Below are 17,744 nucleotides of genomic sequence, written 5' to 3' on the forward strand. Positions count from 1 at the left end.
AAGATAGGACCATGGAATGAGGCTAAATTACCAAAGCAAATGTCTCCTACTTCTCAGGTCTCCTGTCAGCCATCTAGCAACATCCACGTCTCTCTGCTCACCTTCATTCTGTGAAAGCTCTGATGCTGACAAAAGGGTTCCCACCATATTTCAATAATAGACTCTGGCCATGCTGAAAAGATAGGCAGTCTTATGCACTTGATTGTTTAGGCTTAGTAAGATACCAGATTTTAAAAGTATAAAATTCCAGGTTCACCTGTGGGATTTTGATACTGATTTTCCCAACCTTAATCTACACTACCTGGTTATCCCCAGATATAGCAGGTGGGTGGCTAGAATATGCGGTAGGGTGGTGAACATCCACCTACGTAGGGCTGTCAGGCTTTTAGTTATCAGATGATCATTCTGCTCCTGAAAATGGAAAATCTCTCATTCACTTTCCTTTTCACAGGAGCAGCTTAAACCTGAACATCAGAGTTGGAGAATGGAAAGCAGTAATTCTGGGACACAAACCGATACACTTTGTTCAGAGAATCTGAGTCATGAGGAAGGAAGGTGCCTGGTGCTACCAACACTGGGAATACGCAGTCAGTTATTCTCCAAATTTAATATTCTATGGTTTCTCCCCTACCCACTCATCTCCCGAGTGGATTCATTCCAGAGTTAATCACTATTTATGACAGCTTTAGGAAATACTGAGGAGGGACAGTTTCTGGCGGAGTAGTGAAGATCTTTACGAGATCTTTATCCTGACCCCCCCCCCCAAATAGGGGGAGAAATAAAAGTGGAAAGAGACAGAGACTGGCAGAGATTACTTGTTGGGAGGGTAGGGTAAAATAAGTAATTTAGAATAATACCCTGAGCTGGGGATTGTACTTCCCTAGGAGTAACTCATTCTCTCAACCACCTGGTAAGTTTTTTCCAAAAAACACAACAGGTGTGGACACCTTCCCTGCAGTTTCTGACTTGGGATATGAGGGTGGCCTCATTGAGCTGCGGTTCATAAAGGGATGCCCTGGAGAGTCTTGGTGAAAGGACCGCCCCTTTTGAGATGAATGTCTTTATATAGGCCAAGTCAGTCTCCCTGGCTAGTTAGCTACAATCATCTTTTTGCCTGGGGCTTTGGAACTTTGGATCATTTTGCACTTTCTCCTTGTACATTCTTGGAGAAGAGGTTCAAATTCTCTCAGGATACTGATGGTTTAATTAGATTCTCAGGCTTAAAACACCATGATCCTAAATAAATCAGTAAAGAAAGAAAGGAAAGGAAGGAAAGTGTAGGAAGGAAGAAAGAAAAGGGAGGGAGGGAGGGAGGGGAGGGAGGGGAGGAGGGAGGGAGGGAGGGGAGGAGGGAGGGAGGGAGGGAGGAAGGAAGGAAGGGGAGGGAGGGAGGAAGGAAGGAGGCAGGTGGTAGGTGGGCAGGCAGGCATGAAGCATCACAGTCTGTAAAACTGTAGCTACAGCGCCACCTGCTGTTAGGCATGAAACACTGGCTGGTGAACCACATCGCTGTGAAAACCTAAAATGTTCCTACATATGCCAGGAAACTACCAGAAGCAATGAAGGCACTGGAAACTCGGATGTTGCCGAGAAAACAGGGCATGAGTGAAGAAAACCCATCTCAAGCAAACAATCCTCGACTTCACCCTGTGAAGACTAATTGTTAGAGACGGATGTAAACAAAAGATTCTCTTTTGAGAGATACACGCAAGATATTAAGGGTGACCACTTCCTACGCCGTACTTCTGTCTTGCTAGCTGCTGGGTTTTGCTAAGCCTTGACTTTTAACGAGCACTACTACAAGTGAGCAGTTACGTTTTAAAAGTTGGCTTGTTCAAACATTGCTGCACAAGTATTAATAAGAGGCAAATTAAAAGGGGTTTTGAGACCAACTATTGTAAGGTAAATCTAGGTGATGTGTGTGGCCTCTGATGTGATCGTTTTTAAGAACAATCAGCTGGATACGAGCATGTGCAAAGCTACACAGACTCCTGTGTGCCTGATCCGCCTGGCAGCAGTATGGGAGCGGAGATGTTGTTTGTGGCTTGGAATTGAGTTTTCTCTTTTGCAAGAAGACACATCTAAGGTACATCCTCATGATGCCCCCAACCTCACCCCACCCAAAGGCAAGGTACAAAGCTTACCGTTATGTGTAGAGATAGAAACACCCAGAACAGACCTGGTTGTAGGTAGTCTCACTGGTAGGGGCAGAAATCCCTTAAACTGGACAAAATCCAGGCTCTAGCTCAGTCCTGAGGCCATGGTCAAAACATCAAGAAGCCTTATTTCCTCACCCTAAAGTGAGGCCAACTTCTCTACCTCTTCCCTACACATCCCATGCAACTGGGTCATGCCAACCAGGTAAAGGCAGTTTGTTGTCTTCCTAACTCACTTGTTGTTCAAACCATGCCTGGATTCCTCTCATAAGTTCATTGGGAAAATTTACAAAAGCAATGGAAACTCATACCAAGAGTGATGTTCGAAATGTAGTCATCCAAGGATACTATCAGGATAATTGAATAGGGTCAAATATGACTCATGACATTAGAAGGAGACACCTGGATGTTTCAGGGGTCTTATTGTGGTAGGAGGGGGGCAAGTGAGGCCCCGCCAATCCCAATGCCAACTCAAGAGCACTACCTGAAGTCATCCTGACTTTCCAGCAATGTTCAGCGATTCAGCGGGCACCACACCCTCTGGCAGTGAATCACCTCGCTAAACTTTCTGACTCAACCAAGGTGGACTTTGAGATTTAGAACCATGGGGGAGGGGGTGCTTCTGGAAGAGAAATGAATCTCCCTGGAGTCACAACTGTCTGCTGTTAGTAATGACTGACTCCCTTTTGTGCCTTGTTGACTCCTCCAGCTGTCTGCTCCCCTCCCTGCCTCTAGCCAGCTGCTACCCCAAGTCTTGAAGTCACCGAGTAGAGAGGCAAGGTGGGTATTAAAGGCACCTCTCACAAGAGGAGATGAAGGATCCTTACTGGCGGTAAAGTGTCACATGTTTAGTGACTCTGGGGGACGTCACTACCAGTGACGAATCCCTTACTGTGTAAGTTTCTTCTCTCCGTAATCTGTAGTCCTACTCCCTGTAGGAACCCTTGTTAACAGTGTCCCATGTATTCTTCCAGAAACACCGTGTACATATTCTAGTGTATCTAATATGTACATTCTAGCATGTGTATGTGTGCACACAGTCAGGATCTTATCATAACACTGTTCAAGATCTTGCCCCCCCTTCCCCACTGAAATGCAATCTGTATGTCTTTCTATATCAGCACGTGCAGATTTGTCTTATTTTTAAACAACCTACTTTTCCATGATATGGATTTGCCATAGTTGGTTTCATCGGGACTCTATTGATATAATTTAGATTATTTCCAATTTGTGATAGTAGCAAGTATCCTTAAACCCACAGGAGCATATTTGTAAACAAACATTTAAATCAATACAATCAGTGGAACTGACAAGTCAAAGGGTTAAGTACAATGAAAAATGTGATAGATATTGCAAAATTTCTGTAAAATCATTGTCTTAATTTGAATTCCCTACAAGTGTTCATGAAAGTGCCAGTTTTTCCATCAATTCAACTGTGGGTATTAACAAACTTTAATATTCTGCAAACCTAATAGTTAAGAAGTGGCAGTTGATTGCTTTGATTTGCATTTCTTTAATCTTTGTCAATTTGTAAGCTGACTGAATTTTACCACGAGCTGATTGTTCCTTTTCCTATTGGTTTACTTCCTAGTGATAAGTACTTAGTAAATTAAGGACACTGGCCCTATGTTAATATTTTTCCTAGTTTTTCATTTGTCTTTAAGACATCGCTTAGTGTTGTTCCTTTTTAAAGTAATTGTTTAGGACCCCATGCATCTTAGGTTTTATGACACACTTAGAAAGACCTTTCCCCATTTAAAAATTATTATTATTGGGGCGCCTGGGTGGCGCATTCGGTTAAGCATCCGACTTCAGCCAGGTCACGATCTCACGGTCCGTGAGTTCGAGCCCCGCGTCAGGCTCTGGGCTGATGGCTCGGAGCTTGGAGCCTGTTTCTGATTCTGTGTCTCCCTCTCTCTCTGCCCCTCCCCCGTTCATGCTCTGTCTCTCTCTGTCCCAAAAATAAATAAACGTTGAAAAAAAAATTTTTTTAAATTATTATTATTTCAAGGACGCCTGGGTGGCTCAGTCAGTTAAGTGTCCGAATTTGGCTCAGGTCACGATCTCCCATGATTCATCTCGCATCAGGATCTGTGCTGACAGCTCAGAGCCTGGAGCTTGCTTCGGATTCTGTGTCTCCCTCTCTCTCTGCCCCTCCCCTGCTTGTGCTCTCTCTGTCTCAAAAATTAATAAGCATTAAAAAAATTTTTTAAAGAAAATAAGTAAAATTTAAAAAATTGTTTATTATTTCAAAAGTCAAATTCTGTTATAATTTTTATTCTTTTCTTTATGCATTAAAATATGTGTCCCATTCAGAATTTATTTTGATTTAAAGAACTAGGTTGGTATCAATTTTTATCAAAATTTCCCCAAAAGCATATCCATGGTACCAATACCATTTACTGAATTCTTTTTCATTTCATGATTTCAAAAGCCACGTTTTATCATACTTTTAATTTCCAAGTGTATCTGCATGTATTTCTAGACTATTCTGTCCCACACATGTATCATTCTCTAGTACAAAACCTGCCTTAAGTATTAGTTTTTATAACATTAGTAGTTCCCTCTCATTACTCTTTCGGGATGTTTATTTTTTCTAGAGTAATTTTACTGTCACTTTGTTGGTCTCTTACACCACTAACCCCAGCTATGTATTTTGATTTGGTGCTCAATGAAGAATTCATCTCCTTTCAGCTAGAGGTACATATTTCCAATCTAAGATCTCACCTGTAATAACTTCTGATTCGCCAATATTAGACGGGCAGGTTAAGGAACAGGGGTAGAGCAATATGAAAGCTTGAACATCCACTGATTTTAAAACCAAGACCGAAAAGGTAATTTAAGCTAAAGTACTGAATATTTAAGCAAAACCTAAGAGTTCTAGTAAAAGATCTATTTTTGGACTTTGGTGATGTCAGTTAATATCATGAAAGTAAAAAGATCACTAAGGGTTCAAAATACTCTCCAAGGAAATAATTTTAACCGCTGTCCTGGAATCTATGAACCAATTCAGCTAAAGCGTTTATATTAATCCTTCCAGCTCTAAGTCCTTTATGCAAAAAATCTACTGATTATCAGGCTGGTACAGCAGATGTAAAAAAATGGCAGAAATGGTCCTTTACATTCTGCAAAAGAATGAAAACTGTTGATTCTTTAAAGAGCCACACAACTTTTTACTGGGTACGCTATTTTCTATTCTGCAAGGTTAAAGAGTAACTACACAACCACTCATACTGAAGAAGCAGGAGAATTTTCCACTCATATGAGATCAAAGTGTATGAACTTACCGTTAGCATATCATCACATTTCATATCCGGTGTGTCACCATCTTCACTTTTATTGTAGAATTTTCGGAAAAAGTTGAATGCCACAACAGTATATAGGTATACAACAACAGCTAACAAGCCAACAGTTAATACAAGCTGGAAAGCAATGTGACACAGAACATGCATTAGAAATGCAAGGCATATATGACTGGCATGTTCAACATCAGTGTGGGAGGGGAGAATTCTATGAGCACATACCTGGATTTATTGACTAGAAAGTAATGGGATCCATACCTCGCACCGTACCTTTCTTACCCTCCTCTGTGGGGAAATTTATTTCCATATGCTCTTTATTTTATCAAGTGGTCAGACTGTTTTATGCAAAAGTTGGCTACTTAATTGGTTAATGAATGCATACTACAGCTGGAATATGAATAAACTCTGATTGACTTTCACATCCAAATTGATCATAATATATATGTGCTGAAAATAAGAATTTCACCAAGTTGGTGAAAATATATTTCTGGTTATATCACAGAAAATCTAAACACACTAAAATGCATTATTTTTTGTGTCTACTTCTCTAATTACAATGAATCCCTATGTTCTTGACCGTGGCAGCATATATTAAGTCCTTCAAAAATAATTGTACAATTATCTGGAGAAAATATGTTATCTGAATAGAGGGCTTAATTCACTTCTGTAAACGAAGTACAATGCCACTATAAATTTCTGCACATCTTATTATGAGGACTATTAAGCTCTCTATATTTCTGTAAGTCAAAAATTGATATCTCAAAAAGAATAATCCTCGCAAAATTTTAGAAGTGAATTGAAAGCAAGCCAAACCTTTTGTGTGAAAATACACAAGAGATTCAGAATCTCCAGTTCTTTAAATATGTCAGGGGCTCAATACTATGAATGAATAAACACTTTTTGCTGATGTCATAGTCACATTCAAAAATTAGAGTCACATATAGAACAACAATGTGTTGAAATTTAGGAAACTAAAAATCATAACTGTTCATATGAACTTAACTATGGACATAGTTCACGTGTTTGGGGGGACATGAATTTAAAAATATGCTGAATTATAAAATTCTGGAAAAGAAGGACTCTGTTAAACCAAATAACGAATATAGAATGTGTTACTCCCAGTAGACAGGTGATAGAGAATGAATCAATAAATATATGCTTCTATAATGAGTTTATGAATAATTAAAGTTTTCACATTACAACTGGGCTCCATTAAAACATAAATTGATCATCTGGAACTAGGCCAGTATGTAAGTCCTTGGAGTATGACCTTGTCAAGTATGAAACATTATAAAAGACCACACGATATCCAATTTTTAAATATCACATCAAATTAAGAACGCAGCATCTTGTGTTTTATTACTATTGTAACTAGTGCATCAGGATTCTGAAACACATTTCAGTTCCCTCTGGTATCAAATGGAGTAAATATATTAGGAAAAATTTAACTATTTTCTGCAGTGTTTTGTATGTGCCGGGGCCTGTGCTAACACCTCCACATTTATGTTCTTATTTCATTTTCTCAGAAACTCTAAAAGGCAGGTACTTTTATTGTATTCATTTTACACAATGAATTGAGATTTAAAAATGTTAAATCATTTTTCCAAGGTCACACAGTGTATCGGTCAAGCCACGACTTGAATGTAGGTGTACGGGACTCTTGAACCAATATTCCTCATGGTTTGTAAAAAAAATTAAAAAATAAAAAAAGTGCATATCCTCCATTCACAAAAATCTTTAAAACTATATGTTGCCATTGGAGGTTGGGTTTTATTTTTATTGGTGTATTTGGTGGGTTTTTTTTGTTTTTTGTAGGGAGTCAAAAAAAAAATCAACTTTTACCTGCTTGCCATTGTGAGTTACCGATGACAAGATGGTTCTCAGTGTCTTGAATCCCATAGCAATGTCAAGAAGATGAGCAGCAAAAAAAAAGTTGTTATAGTGTCCCAGAACGGACATAGTCATATACCAGGCCAGGTAGAGGAAAGACTGAGAAGACAAACGAGAGGGAAGCATATCAGAAACCAGAAGGAGTGACTGTTGTCCAAAGCTACTCTGATTTCATTCCATTATAATCACTTCATTTACTTTACCTTCTTAGTCTGTCTATTTAATTCGAATCAGTTATATTGGTTTATGTATTGTATTGTTATTTAGCTTGTCCTCAGAGGTTCAATGTCTTTCTCTCCTTTATATCAGATAGGCTGTTCTTATGTATCTTTCTATAGAGAGAATTTTACTGACCTAATACTCGATAGCAAGGTGTTTTCACCTTGGCACTACTGAGAGTTTAGACTGGATAATTCTCTGTTTTGGAGGCTGTCTGATGCATCGTAGGATGACCAGCAGTGACCCTGATCTCCACTCACCAGATGCCAGCCGTGACCACCAAAGATGTCTCTAGACATTGCCAAAAGTCACCTGGAGGACAAAATTTCCCCCCTTGAGAGCCCTGCTCTACACTCAATCAACCAACCAACTGTCCTTCCCTCTTTCGTTTTTCATTTACTCACTCTCTAAATCAGTGTTTGTGGAGACCTACTAGTTGTAAGAAATTACGTGTGGTATTTTATTAACCAAGCATCTCACTTTATGTGAGCCAAAACAAGTCTAGGAGAAAATGCAAATACTACTTAATGTCACCGAAGGCTATAATAAACCTAATAATACAATTGGTACTATCTGTAGGAATCTTGTTTATAATCAATGTAAGAGATTTGCTTTACAGAGGTTAGATGTATAAATGTATATACTTTTTGAGGGGAGGAGAATAAAAAAAGTAGAATTAAAGATACGGAGATCATGCTTGCTTTCTGGATTAGGGTCCTTGGGCATAAGAAGTGTTTTGCCATTGGAGTCAAGAGCTACCCATTTTGGGAAAGGGAGGAAACCTTCATTTTGACTAGAATATATCTTAAGCTTTAACAGAGAACACAAGACAAAGAGGGCTGAGGTGGTATAAATCATCTTTATGGGCAGTTCAGGGCTGAGGTTAGACATTGGGTGGAAGAAAGCAGTCCTTGAAAATAGACACCGAGATAAGACTACGCAGAAATGTGCTGAGGAGTGACAGTTTGGTTTGAGAGTGGGCTTCTGTTTCAGAAGATGAGGCTGGAAATGTACAGCGGGGTTGGAAGGCCCTCAAGCCAAGTTAAGGGAGATGGGCACATCCCACAGGTGCGGGAGAACCCCTGGAGCATCATACGGAATAATGGTATGTGAAAAGCAGCATTTTATGAAAATACCGTCTTGTATATTTGCACATACAGTCTCTGTTTTTATTCTAGCCACACTCTTGATAAGTAGGCAATCTTAGCCCCAAATTGACAACTGAGGAAAGTGAGCTCACTCCGGTCAAGCTACTTTCTTGAAGATGTAAGTGGCAGAGCTATTGCGTTAGGATACTACTGGCCAACCCCACGGGGGAGGTTATAAGAGGCACGACTATCAGCGGAACTGGCCAGAGAATGACAGAGGGCAGGGAAAGGATCCAATTGGGCACATAATTGAATGTATATATTAGAAGGAGAAGGAAAAGGAGTCCAAGCTGGTCATCTGGACATAGGTAGCAAGAAGAATAAAAACACTAACAGAAAGAGGAAATGGTGGACAGGGGGACTGCGTTTAGCAGGGAAGAGTGAGGAGAGGGGAAGATGCATTTGTCACAGGACATTTGAATGGACACACCCAGCAGGCTATTAAGAAATGAAAAGGCTGAGGAGAAAGGACAAGTGTGTGGACACAAGATGAGTCAGGAGACTAATATAGGTGATCAGAGGAGCCAAGGATACATGTATAGACGACACAGGTGCTGTCCTTAGATAGCCGGATTTCGCAAATAAAAACACAGGCTGCCCAGTTACAGATAAACGTTAGGTAAAGAATAAATAATTTTCAGATTATGTTCCATGCAATATTTGGGATATACTCACATATAAATATAAATATATAAGTATGTATATTGTACATTGTTATATAGATATAAAACTACCTATGTGTGTAGGTATGTATACATACCTATATAAAAATGTAAATATAATATGTAAATATTTAGTTATCTGTAATTAAAAATTTTTTATAATGTTTTTTATTTAGTTTTGAGAGAGACAGCAGAAGCAGAGGAGGGGCAGAGAGAGAGAGAGAGACACAGCATCTGAAGCAGGCTCCAGGCCCTGAGCTGTCAGCGCAGAGCCCAACGCGGGGCTTGAACTCATCCGTACTTCATCTGGTAAGCCTAGCTGTGTTTCAGACAGAAACCACACTACTGAGGACTGAAGACATGTTGAGAAGTAGCTGGCCAAACAGCCATGAGACTACAGGTGGATGAATAATATATCAGAATAATATAACAGAAACAAGTCTGAAGAAGTCTGTCCACGCGCAAATGCTCTGGAGGCAAGAAAGCTAGAGCAAGATACGTATCTTGCATGACACAAGTACTGCGGCATATAAGGAGGTCAAGGAGGATTGACCTTAACTAGCAAAAGCCAAGATGGCGGGGCTACCTGAACAGAAAACATCAGTGCTAGAGATGAGGCGGTTTCCTTTTAATTTGAGGGAGTTGCTTCCATTATTAGAAGAGAAATTTGCTGAAGGCATTAACAGGTGACAATTCTAAAAGATACTTACAAGACTTGTTTTTGAGATCTTTGGAGAGTTCTCTAAAAGACCCTGTATTCCGGGCCCATGACTGGGTACGATAGGGGTGGGGATAGAGACAGGAGAATTTGGGGGGTGTCGCAGGTCTTTAGGAGAACAGAATTACCACTCACTGTAAAAGTCACTGCTAATTAGAGTGTGATTTTGAGACTGAGATATGCAAGGGAGACAAAACCAGAGGAGGGTCTAGGACTAGGCCTTTGGATTTGCTTGTAAGTGCCCCTTCGCAGGAGGTGTGTGAGGATGGTAGGAGGATTCTGAACCAGCAGGAGGAGACAAACATTTGTAGTTGATCCATTCAGCAGAGTTTCAGGACTGTCCCTAGCAACTTCCCATAGAGAGCACATGGGAGCATGAAAACAATTGATAATAATGATTTTTTAAACTGAAAATTCTAAGAGTCAAAAATGTCAAACTATTGAGCAAGCCAGGGTAGTACAATGTGATTGTCCGACCTGACAGTCGGTGGCTTTTAGTACCAGGTGAATTTTTTTCATTATATTTGGATACAGACTTGGGCTATGAGGCTCTTTGAGAAAAGAAGGATCAATCAAGAACAAAAACCACAATAATTTAATGCACTTAATTTGGGGGAAACTTAAATTTATCGCAGTTAATGTTTTAAAACTTTATTTATTTAGAACTTCCGTTTTAACATCTAGGAAACTTTGAACTCATTACCCAACTAAAACCTAAATGAAAGTACATGTGAATTTTCATCTCAGTTTCTTTTTCTTGCATAAATATATTTTCATGTTAATCTTTCAGCTACTGAAAGAAATGGATTGAGAGATGGGGGCTAATTAATCACATATTTCCTTGGGTCACTCTCAGATAATGGTCTGTATTAAATCAATTGCTGTCCGACTGACTTCCTTAAATCACTGACTGTCTGCCTGCCGGATCCCAACAGACTTGTCTAATCAGAGCGCACTGTACTTTGTGGTAATGAAGTGGGCTTACGTTGTCCGTGAAGACGACTCCTAGTTTCCACATCTGATACTTCACATCAATAGAGTTCAGTCTGGAAAGACAAATAAAGAAGGATTTGTGGATATGCATGTGAAGCAAAGACTCGGAGGCTTGCGAGAGCCTGCTGGCATTCTTTCCGTGGGATGGAACTGGCAACCATCTCAGGAAATTAGTTCCATCCAAAGTGTCAAGGGAATCTGGAACATCTGGATGATGTGTTCCAGAATTCTGTAATGCTTTTTAGTGGGATCTTGGAAAACAAAACAAAGATGCAACTTCTATTATTTAAGCTTAGCACTTTCTTTTCCTGCATTAAATATAAGGTAAAGCCACTTGTTATGTGAGAATGATTTCTGGAAACTATGCTACTACATTAACCAACATGTGTGCATCCCAAGTTTCCTCGCTTTCATCATACATTTGTAATTACATTCTGACAGAATAATTTTTACTTAGGCTAATAAAAACTTGCATAAACATCCACACCACTTTACAACTAAATTTGCCAGTGAAAGGGCTCCTTCATCTTGTTTGTGTTTCCTCTTGTTTTCAAAAAAAAAAAAAAAAGAAAAATCTCTACCCAAGAAGGCATTCACCTTTTCCCCTTGGTTCCCAAATTACCTTGTAGACTTACTACAACTTCCCATTTGTTTTGCAGTTGCGGGTGTGCAGGTATCTATGTACATTTATGCCTTTCTCCCTAGTCTGCAAACTCCCTAACACCAAGCACATTGTATCATACATGGAATATCTCTCAATAAATGTGCTGGATGAGTAAGTCTTAGCATAAATATTCCTGATCTTTGTAGATTAAATACATACATAGTAAAACATACTTTCTAACTTTAATTTTTTTAGAGCTGCCCACTGATTGATGTGCTAAAATTATAACTTTGTTAGCCTATCTAATATTCTAGGTAATTGATATGATAGGCTATAAAATATGAGTATTCGTTTCAAAAGGGCTTCTCTATATTTACTGTTTTACACGTTATTTCTTTAATCATTTTTTTTAGGAAGGCCAATCTTAAATTTCAAGTGGTAGGATCAGTAATCGCTAATCAAAATGGACTTCTTAGAGACTTCTCCCCCAAAGGTTACGTTTTAATTTACCTTAGCCTAGGAGTTTTTATCTTAAGGAAATAAAGTTATCTTTGAGCTAGAATCAATTCTATTACTAGAGATCATTTTTTTAAAGTTCTGTGAATATTTAAAATGGGTTTCAATACAAGGCTATTTTTTTTCTTTTTGTTTTTTAAAGTATATTTATTTATTTTGAGAGAGACAGAGTGTGTGGAAAGGAGGGGCAGAGAGAGAGGGAGAATCTCAAGCAGGCTCCATGCTGTCAACACAGAGTCCTATTTGGGGCTCAAACTCGCAAAACTGTGAGATCATGACCTGATGCTCAACCGACTGAGCCATCCAGGCACCCCAAGACTATTTTATCTTAAATTTAAAAAGCCAGAGACAGAGAAAAAATAAATAATGGGGTAATTTGCATGAGACCATGGTTATTTCCCAAGAAAGCAATCTAAAACAAAATAAATGTTTCTATCAGGATGACTGCCCCATGGCAGTTTATTACTTTATTTAAAAAATGGTTATTATTTTTCATTCCTATCAAACATTAGGGTAACAAGTTTGCTGTCAACATCGTGAAGCAGCATACCCTTTTGGTGGCATAGGACACTCTTTTCTCACCAATCACGACAGTACTCCTGTTTGGGTGGAGCTGACCCAACCCCTAGGGATGGGCCAAAGCTGATCTAGGCCAACTGGGCAGGCATTCACCTGGCCACAGGGTTTGGTTCAGGGGCAGACTATAAGCCAGAAGCTGAAAAGTTTTGCTAGATGGTTTTGAGATACAAATCCCTCCTCTTTTCCCATAAGGACACAAATGAAAAAGATGCAGGTTTTCTGGGTCCTGGCAGCCATTCTATCCCCAGGAGGTAATCTGGCCACCTGTTTGACAAGCCCTACATATCTGATTGACAAATAAAACATGCACAAATAGATGAATCATCCTTGTACCCAAACATTCACATTAAGATAATATTAATATGCAAACCAGATAATGTTTTAAAATTTGATCTTTGTAAATGTTTTAAATAAAGGAACAATATATGTAATTCTTTTTCCTAGTTATGGACATTATTTACTAGAAATTTATTCTTCTAATTTTATTATCCATATTTATTTTTTATTTTCTTTAATTTTTTTTCTGAGAGAGAGAGAGAGAGAGAAAATCTTAAGCTGGCTCCACACTCAGCACAGAGTCCAATGAGGGGCTCAATCCCACAACTCTGGGATCATGACTTGAGCCGAAAGCAACATTCGAATACTCAAATGACTGAGCCACCCAGGTGCCCCTTTATATTTAAAGGTATTAATGCCATATTAATTTCTTGGCACTTTGCTAAGGGTCAAACTCGCAAACATTTCCTATGTAAAAAAGTGGAAAATTCCACTAATTTAAAACTATTTGTTCAGGGGCACCTGGGTGGCTCAGTTGGTTGAGTGTCCCGACTTTGGCTCAGGCCATGATCTCACAGTTCGTGAGTTGAGCCCCACATCAGGCTCGTGAGTTGAGCTCAGAGCCTGGAGCCTGCTTTGGATTCTATGTCTCTCTCTCTCTGCCCCTCCCCCATCATACTCTTTCTCTCAAACATTGAAAAAAAATTTTTTAAAAACCAAATAAAACTTTTTGGTCATAGTAAAAATAAAACACCTTTTTGTTTATAAAATAGTCTAAACTTTCCTTCTATTTTTTTCAGACTTTTTTTTTTTAGGATCATAAATATTACCATGGAAAGAGCATAATTCAGTAAAACAATTTGATTCTACACTGTTTGTCAGAGATCTGAAAATATTAGTAGAAAGCTCAGCACTGCTCTATGGTCCTTGTTTTTATATGATATTCTAACATAAAGGTCTTAATTCCTAAGCACTGGCAAGGTGTTTCATCTTCTATACAGTGACATACTCATTATGTTCCACATGGGTTTTCTTAAAGTACCCAGGTGATATTTTGGATCTAAATCCACAGTTTCTGTCATGTATTTGTCCATAGAACTAACTACTTTTAAACTGAGTTCACATTATTTTTAAAAACCATGTAGATCCAGTAAGTTTTCAGATAGATAAAAAACTATATTACCAATGAGGTCAGCCAACATGTTTTTTTAATGCTAGCTAAAATATTTATCTGACACAAAATAATACCGCCCTACAGAGCCTCAAGTATCTATATTTCGAAAGTAGTCACATCCCTAACTGAGACCATAAATTTACAAGAAAAGTGGACATGTTCTTAAGGGAAAGTAACTGTTACGTTTCTTCTAAGATCGTTAAGTGGCTACAATGAGAAATTACATTTTTTAAAACATGTATGCTTTACATTTAATCCAGATTTACAGTTGATGAAATATATATTTGCAGTATATGTATGTGTGTGTGTGTGTGTGTGTGTGTGTGTGTGTGAAATTCAACCTGAGGCAAATTCAATTCAACTGATTCACATCTTGCTAGCCATATTATAACCTATTATTCCATTAAAGCACTATATCAGGAACACCGCATTTAAAAAAAAATTTTTTTTAATGTTTATTTATTTTTGAGAGAGAGAGACAGAGCATGAGCATGGGAGGGGCAGAGAGAGAGAGGGAGACACAGAATCCGAAGCAGGCTCCAGGCTCTGAGCTGTCAGCCCAGAACCCAACACGGGGCTCAACCCCATGAACCATGAGATCATGACCTGAGCCAAAGTCAGACACTTAACCGACTGAGCCACCCCGGCGCTCCAGGAACACCTCATTTTAAAGTTAAATTCCTGAGTAACAGCATGACAGCATAGTACTTCTGGCTTGTGAAGTCTTTGCTATTTAAACAAAACTCAAGAATTATAATAAAAGAATATGAACTATGAACTTTCCTAATAAAAGGGCTCCATAGTGCCCTCTTCCAAAACCTAAGAAAGATTAACCTCTTTTCAGACAGCATCAGAAAAGGTAGTCAAATATTGTGCTTTTGTATATGTTTGACTTAAATGGCATTTAGGGATAGAAAAGGCAAATTAAGTTAAGAACATACATCTTTATTTACATAATTTTTGCTTTATGTAAATAACAAAAAAGTCGCCTTCCAAAATAATAGGAAAAAATCCAATCATTCCACACCCAAAAATACCCAGAAGCATAGAAGTAGACCCTTAGGTACATTCTCTGTTTCCCTCATCTCTATTCCCCCAGGCTCTGAGGGAAAGGAAGTCGAGGCATTATCAAGTTCAGAACTGTATTAATTTCTTCTCCTTTGGGTCTAGAGCCATTGGGAAGAGGTAACACTCACACGGCTGACAGGGAGCTGTCTTTCTTTGGCTTCTTCTTTTCCCGGGCATCGCTGAAATCTAGGGCGGCTTTGTCCATACCAAGGAGCTCGCTGATTCTGTCCCGGCCATAGAACTCCCCATATTTATCCATAACCTGGGCACAGGAAATAAAACATTTTACTGGCCTCAACCACTCAGTAACCCCTCGTATGCATGCGCGTACAAACATCTAATTATTTTGACACTTACTATGTATTGGTCTTATGTTCGAGTTCACTTAAAAATCTCATTTCTGGCCCTTCTTCTGTGATCACAATGCTTAAGGTCAAAGCAAACTTACAGCACTGTACATGATACCCATCCGAGGAACAAGATGTCTTAGTCAAGAGAGGGATGCATGCAAAAGGAAGAGGGGGGGCCAAGGAAATAAGTCAAGAAGTGGAAAAAATGGAATGAAAGGAACTTTGACCAAATTCATACTTTGCGCCAGGAATTATGTAAAGAAATTTGACTTGCTCTCCCTCATGGGTCTGTCACATTATGTAAGTCACACTATGTTATCAGCATCCTATTCTGCAGATAAAGAAGTTATGTCTTAGAAAACATAACATGCCCTTGGGGCACCTGGGTGGCTCAGTCTATTGAGCATCTGACTCTTAGTTTTGGCTCAGGTCATGATCTCATGGTTCATGAGACCAAGCCCCTCACTGGGCTCTGTGCTGACAGCCTGGAGCCTGCTTGGGATTCTCTCTCTCCCTCTCTCTGCTCCTCCCCTGCTTGTGTTCTCTCACAAAATAAATAATTAAATATTAAAAACAAAACAAAACAAGAAAATGTAACATGTCTAAGCTTGCTAAGCTTGGCAAGAGATGAAATAAGGAAACCACCAAGCGAGATCTGACTCTCAGGAAAGATCTGCACTGACCATCGCCAGCCATGGGCTGGCCGCTTATGACAGCATCCTCTCTGGGCTCTCAGTTACAACCGTTCAACTCTCCCCTAGTTTCCTGACTTGAGCTGTCAGTCCTTCAGTAATCCCCGGAACCTCGTCACCTCCCCGTCTTCAGGGCAATCCCTGCATAGACCCCTTTGCACCACCAGAATCCCTTCTGAGCAACTGTCCTCCATTTCCTGGCCCCCCTCTCCCTCTGCCACATCTTCCTGGCTTTCCCACATGTCCCGTTTTCAGATCGGTGTAGACATGGGCCCACAGCTCTCCCTTGAGCCCAGGAAGCACAGCCCTGTGACACAGCCACTCTTGGCCTAATGCTTCCATGAGAGTCCCACACACAATGAAAATGGAGACAACGGGAAAAGCAATGAATGAAAAGTAGGAGGCAGAATGGGCCACTAAAGGGAAAAGAGGGTAGGAGAGCAGAGGACGAGGAATGCAGAAGAAGGAAATAAGCACGTGAGGGAAAGGAGGAAGGGGGTTCCCCAGGGAAAGAAGAGAGAGAATGAAGGAAGAAATACATTAATGGAAATGAAGAAGGGATTAGCAAAAATAAAAATAAGCCTCTTCTGAATGTATACAGTCGAGGTAAATGAAAACATGAAAGAGAAGTGGTAGTTAAAAAGCCCATGAACATCACCCACAAAGGTCTGTTCCGTGTTATTCTCACGGTGCTAAAAACGGGCTGGGGTGGCCTGCATGGGGGTTCCCTCTGGGCTGTGTTCTCACCTCACTCCCAGGACAACAAATCAGCACTAAGTATAGTAGGAATGCCACCAATAGTCCCTGCTGCAATTACAGTTTAGTTTTACTTTTTTAAGTTTATTTATTTGAGAGAAAGGGAGCACAAGAGTGGGGGGAGGAGCAAAGGAGAGGGGGACAGAGAATCCCAAGCAGGCTCCACACTGTCAGCACAGAGCCCCACATGGGGTTTGATCCCACGAACCTCAAGATCATGACCTGAGCTGAAATCGGATGCTTAACTGACTGAGCCACCCAGGCGCCCCTGCAATGACAACGTATTTATTTGACTCTGAATATGCAGTTTCCTTCAGAGAAATCTGTGCTTTGACAATTCAAAGCTTCTTTCTTAAGTAGCTAATGAGAATAAAATGTTCAAGTTACCTATTTAAAATTGTTTAAAAACAAGTCTTTCAAAGCCCTGGCCCAATGTGGATGTGCTCGTATGCAGGAGGGCAATGCTGCTCAGAATTTCACGTCACACCAGGAGACAAAACTCTTGTGCCAGAATAAAATCTACAAACACACGGCTTCTCTCAACTAGAAAGTCTTGTTATTAAATAGATTTTTAAAAAAAGGTCAATGTGCTTCCTCATGTACCTGATTTCAGTTCTTGGTGCAAGCCCTCTATCTCCCCT

At 39.7% G+C, this 17,744-nt stretch overlaps 1 protein-coding gene across 1 annotated transcript in view; it reads right to left on the minus strand.

Annotated features, from left to right (window-relative positions):
- RYR2 (ryanodine receptor 2) overlaps positions 1-17,744 on the minus strand; it is a 544,943-nt gene that overhangs the window by 8,240 nt on the left and 518,959 nt on the right. The window contains exons 99-102 of the mRNA XM_047088668.1: positions 15,434-15,567; positions 11,081-11,141; positions 7,301-7,447; positions 5,444-5,578 (exon numbers count right to left, since the gene is read on the minus strand). Coding sequence (XP_046944624.1) covers positions 5,444-5,578; positions 7,301-7,447; positions 11,081-11,141; positions 15,434-15,567 — 477 coding nt within the window. The remainder of the gene's footprint in view (positions 1-5,443; positions 5,579-7,300; positions 7,448-11,080; positions 11,142-15,433; positions 15,568-17,744) is intronic.

The sequence above is a fragment of the Lynx rufus genome, unplaced genomic scaffold (assembly GCF_022079265.1).
Source record: "Lynx rufus isolate CCGP_SWC_20201006 ecotype Redwood Valley unplaced genomic scaffold, mLynRuf1.p SCAF_25, whole genome shotgun sequence".
NCBI classification, from domain to species: domain Eukaryota; kingdom Metazoa; phylum Chordata; class Mammalia; order Carnivora; family Felidae; genus Lynx; species Lynx rufus.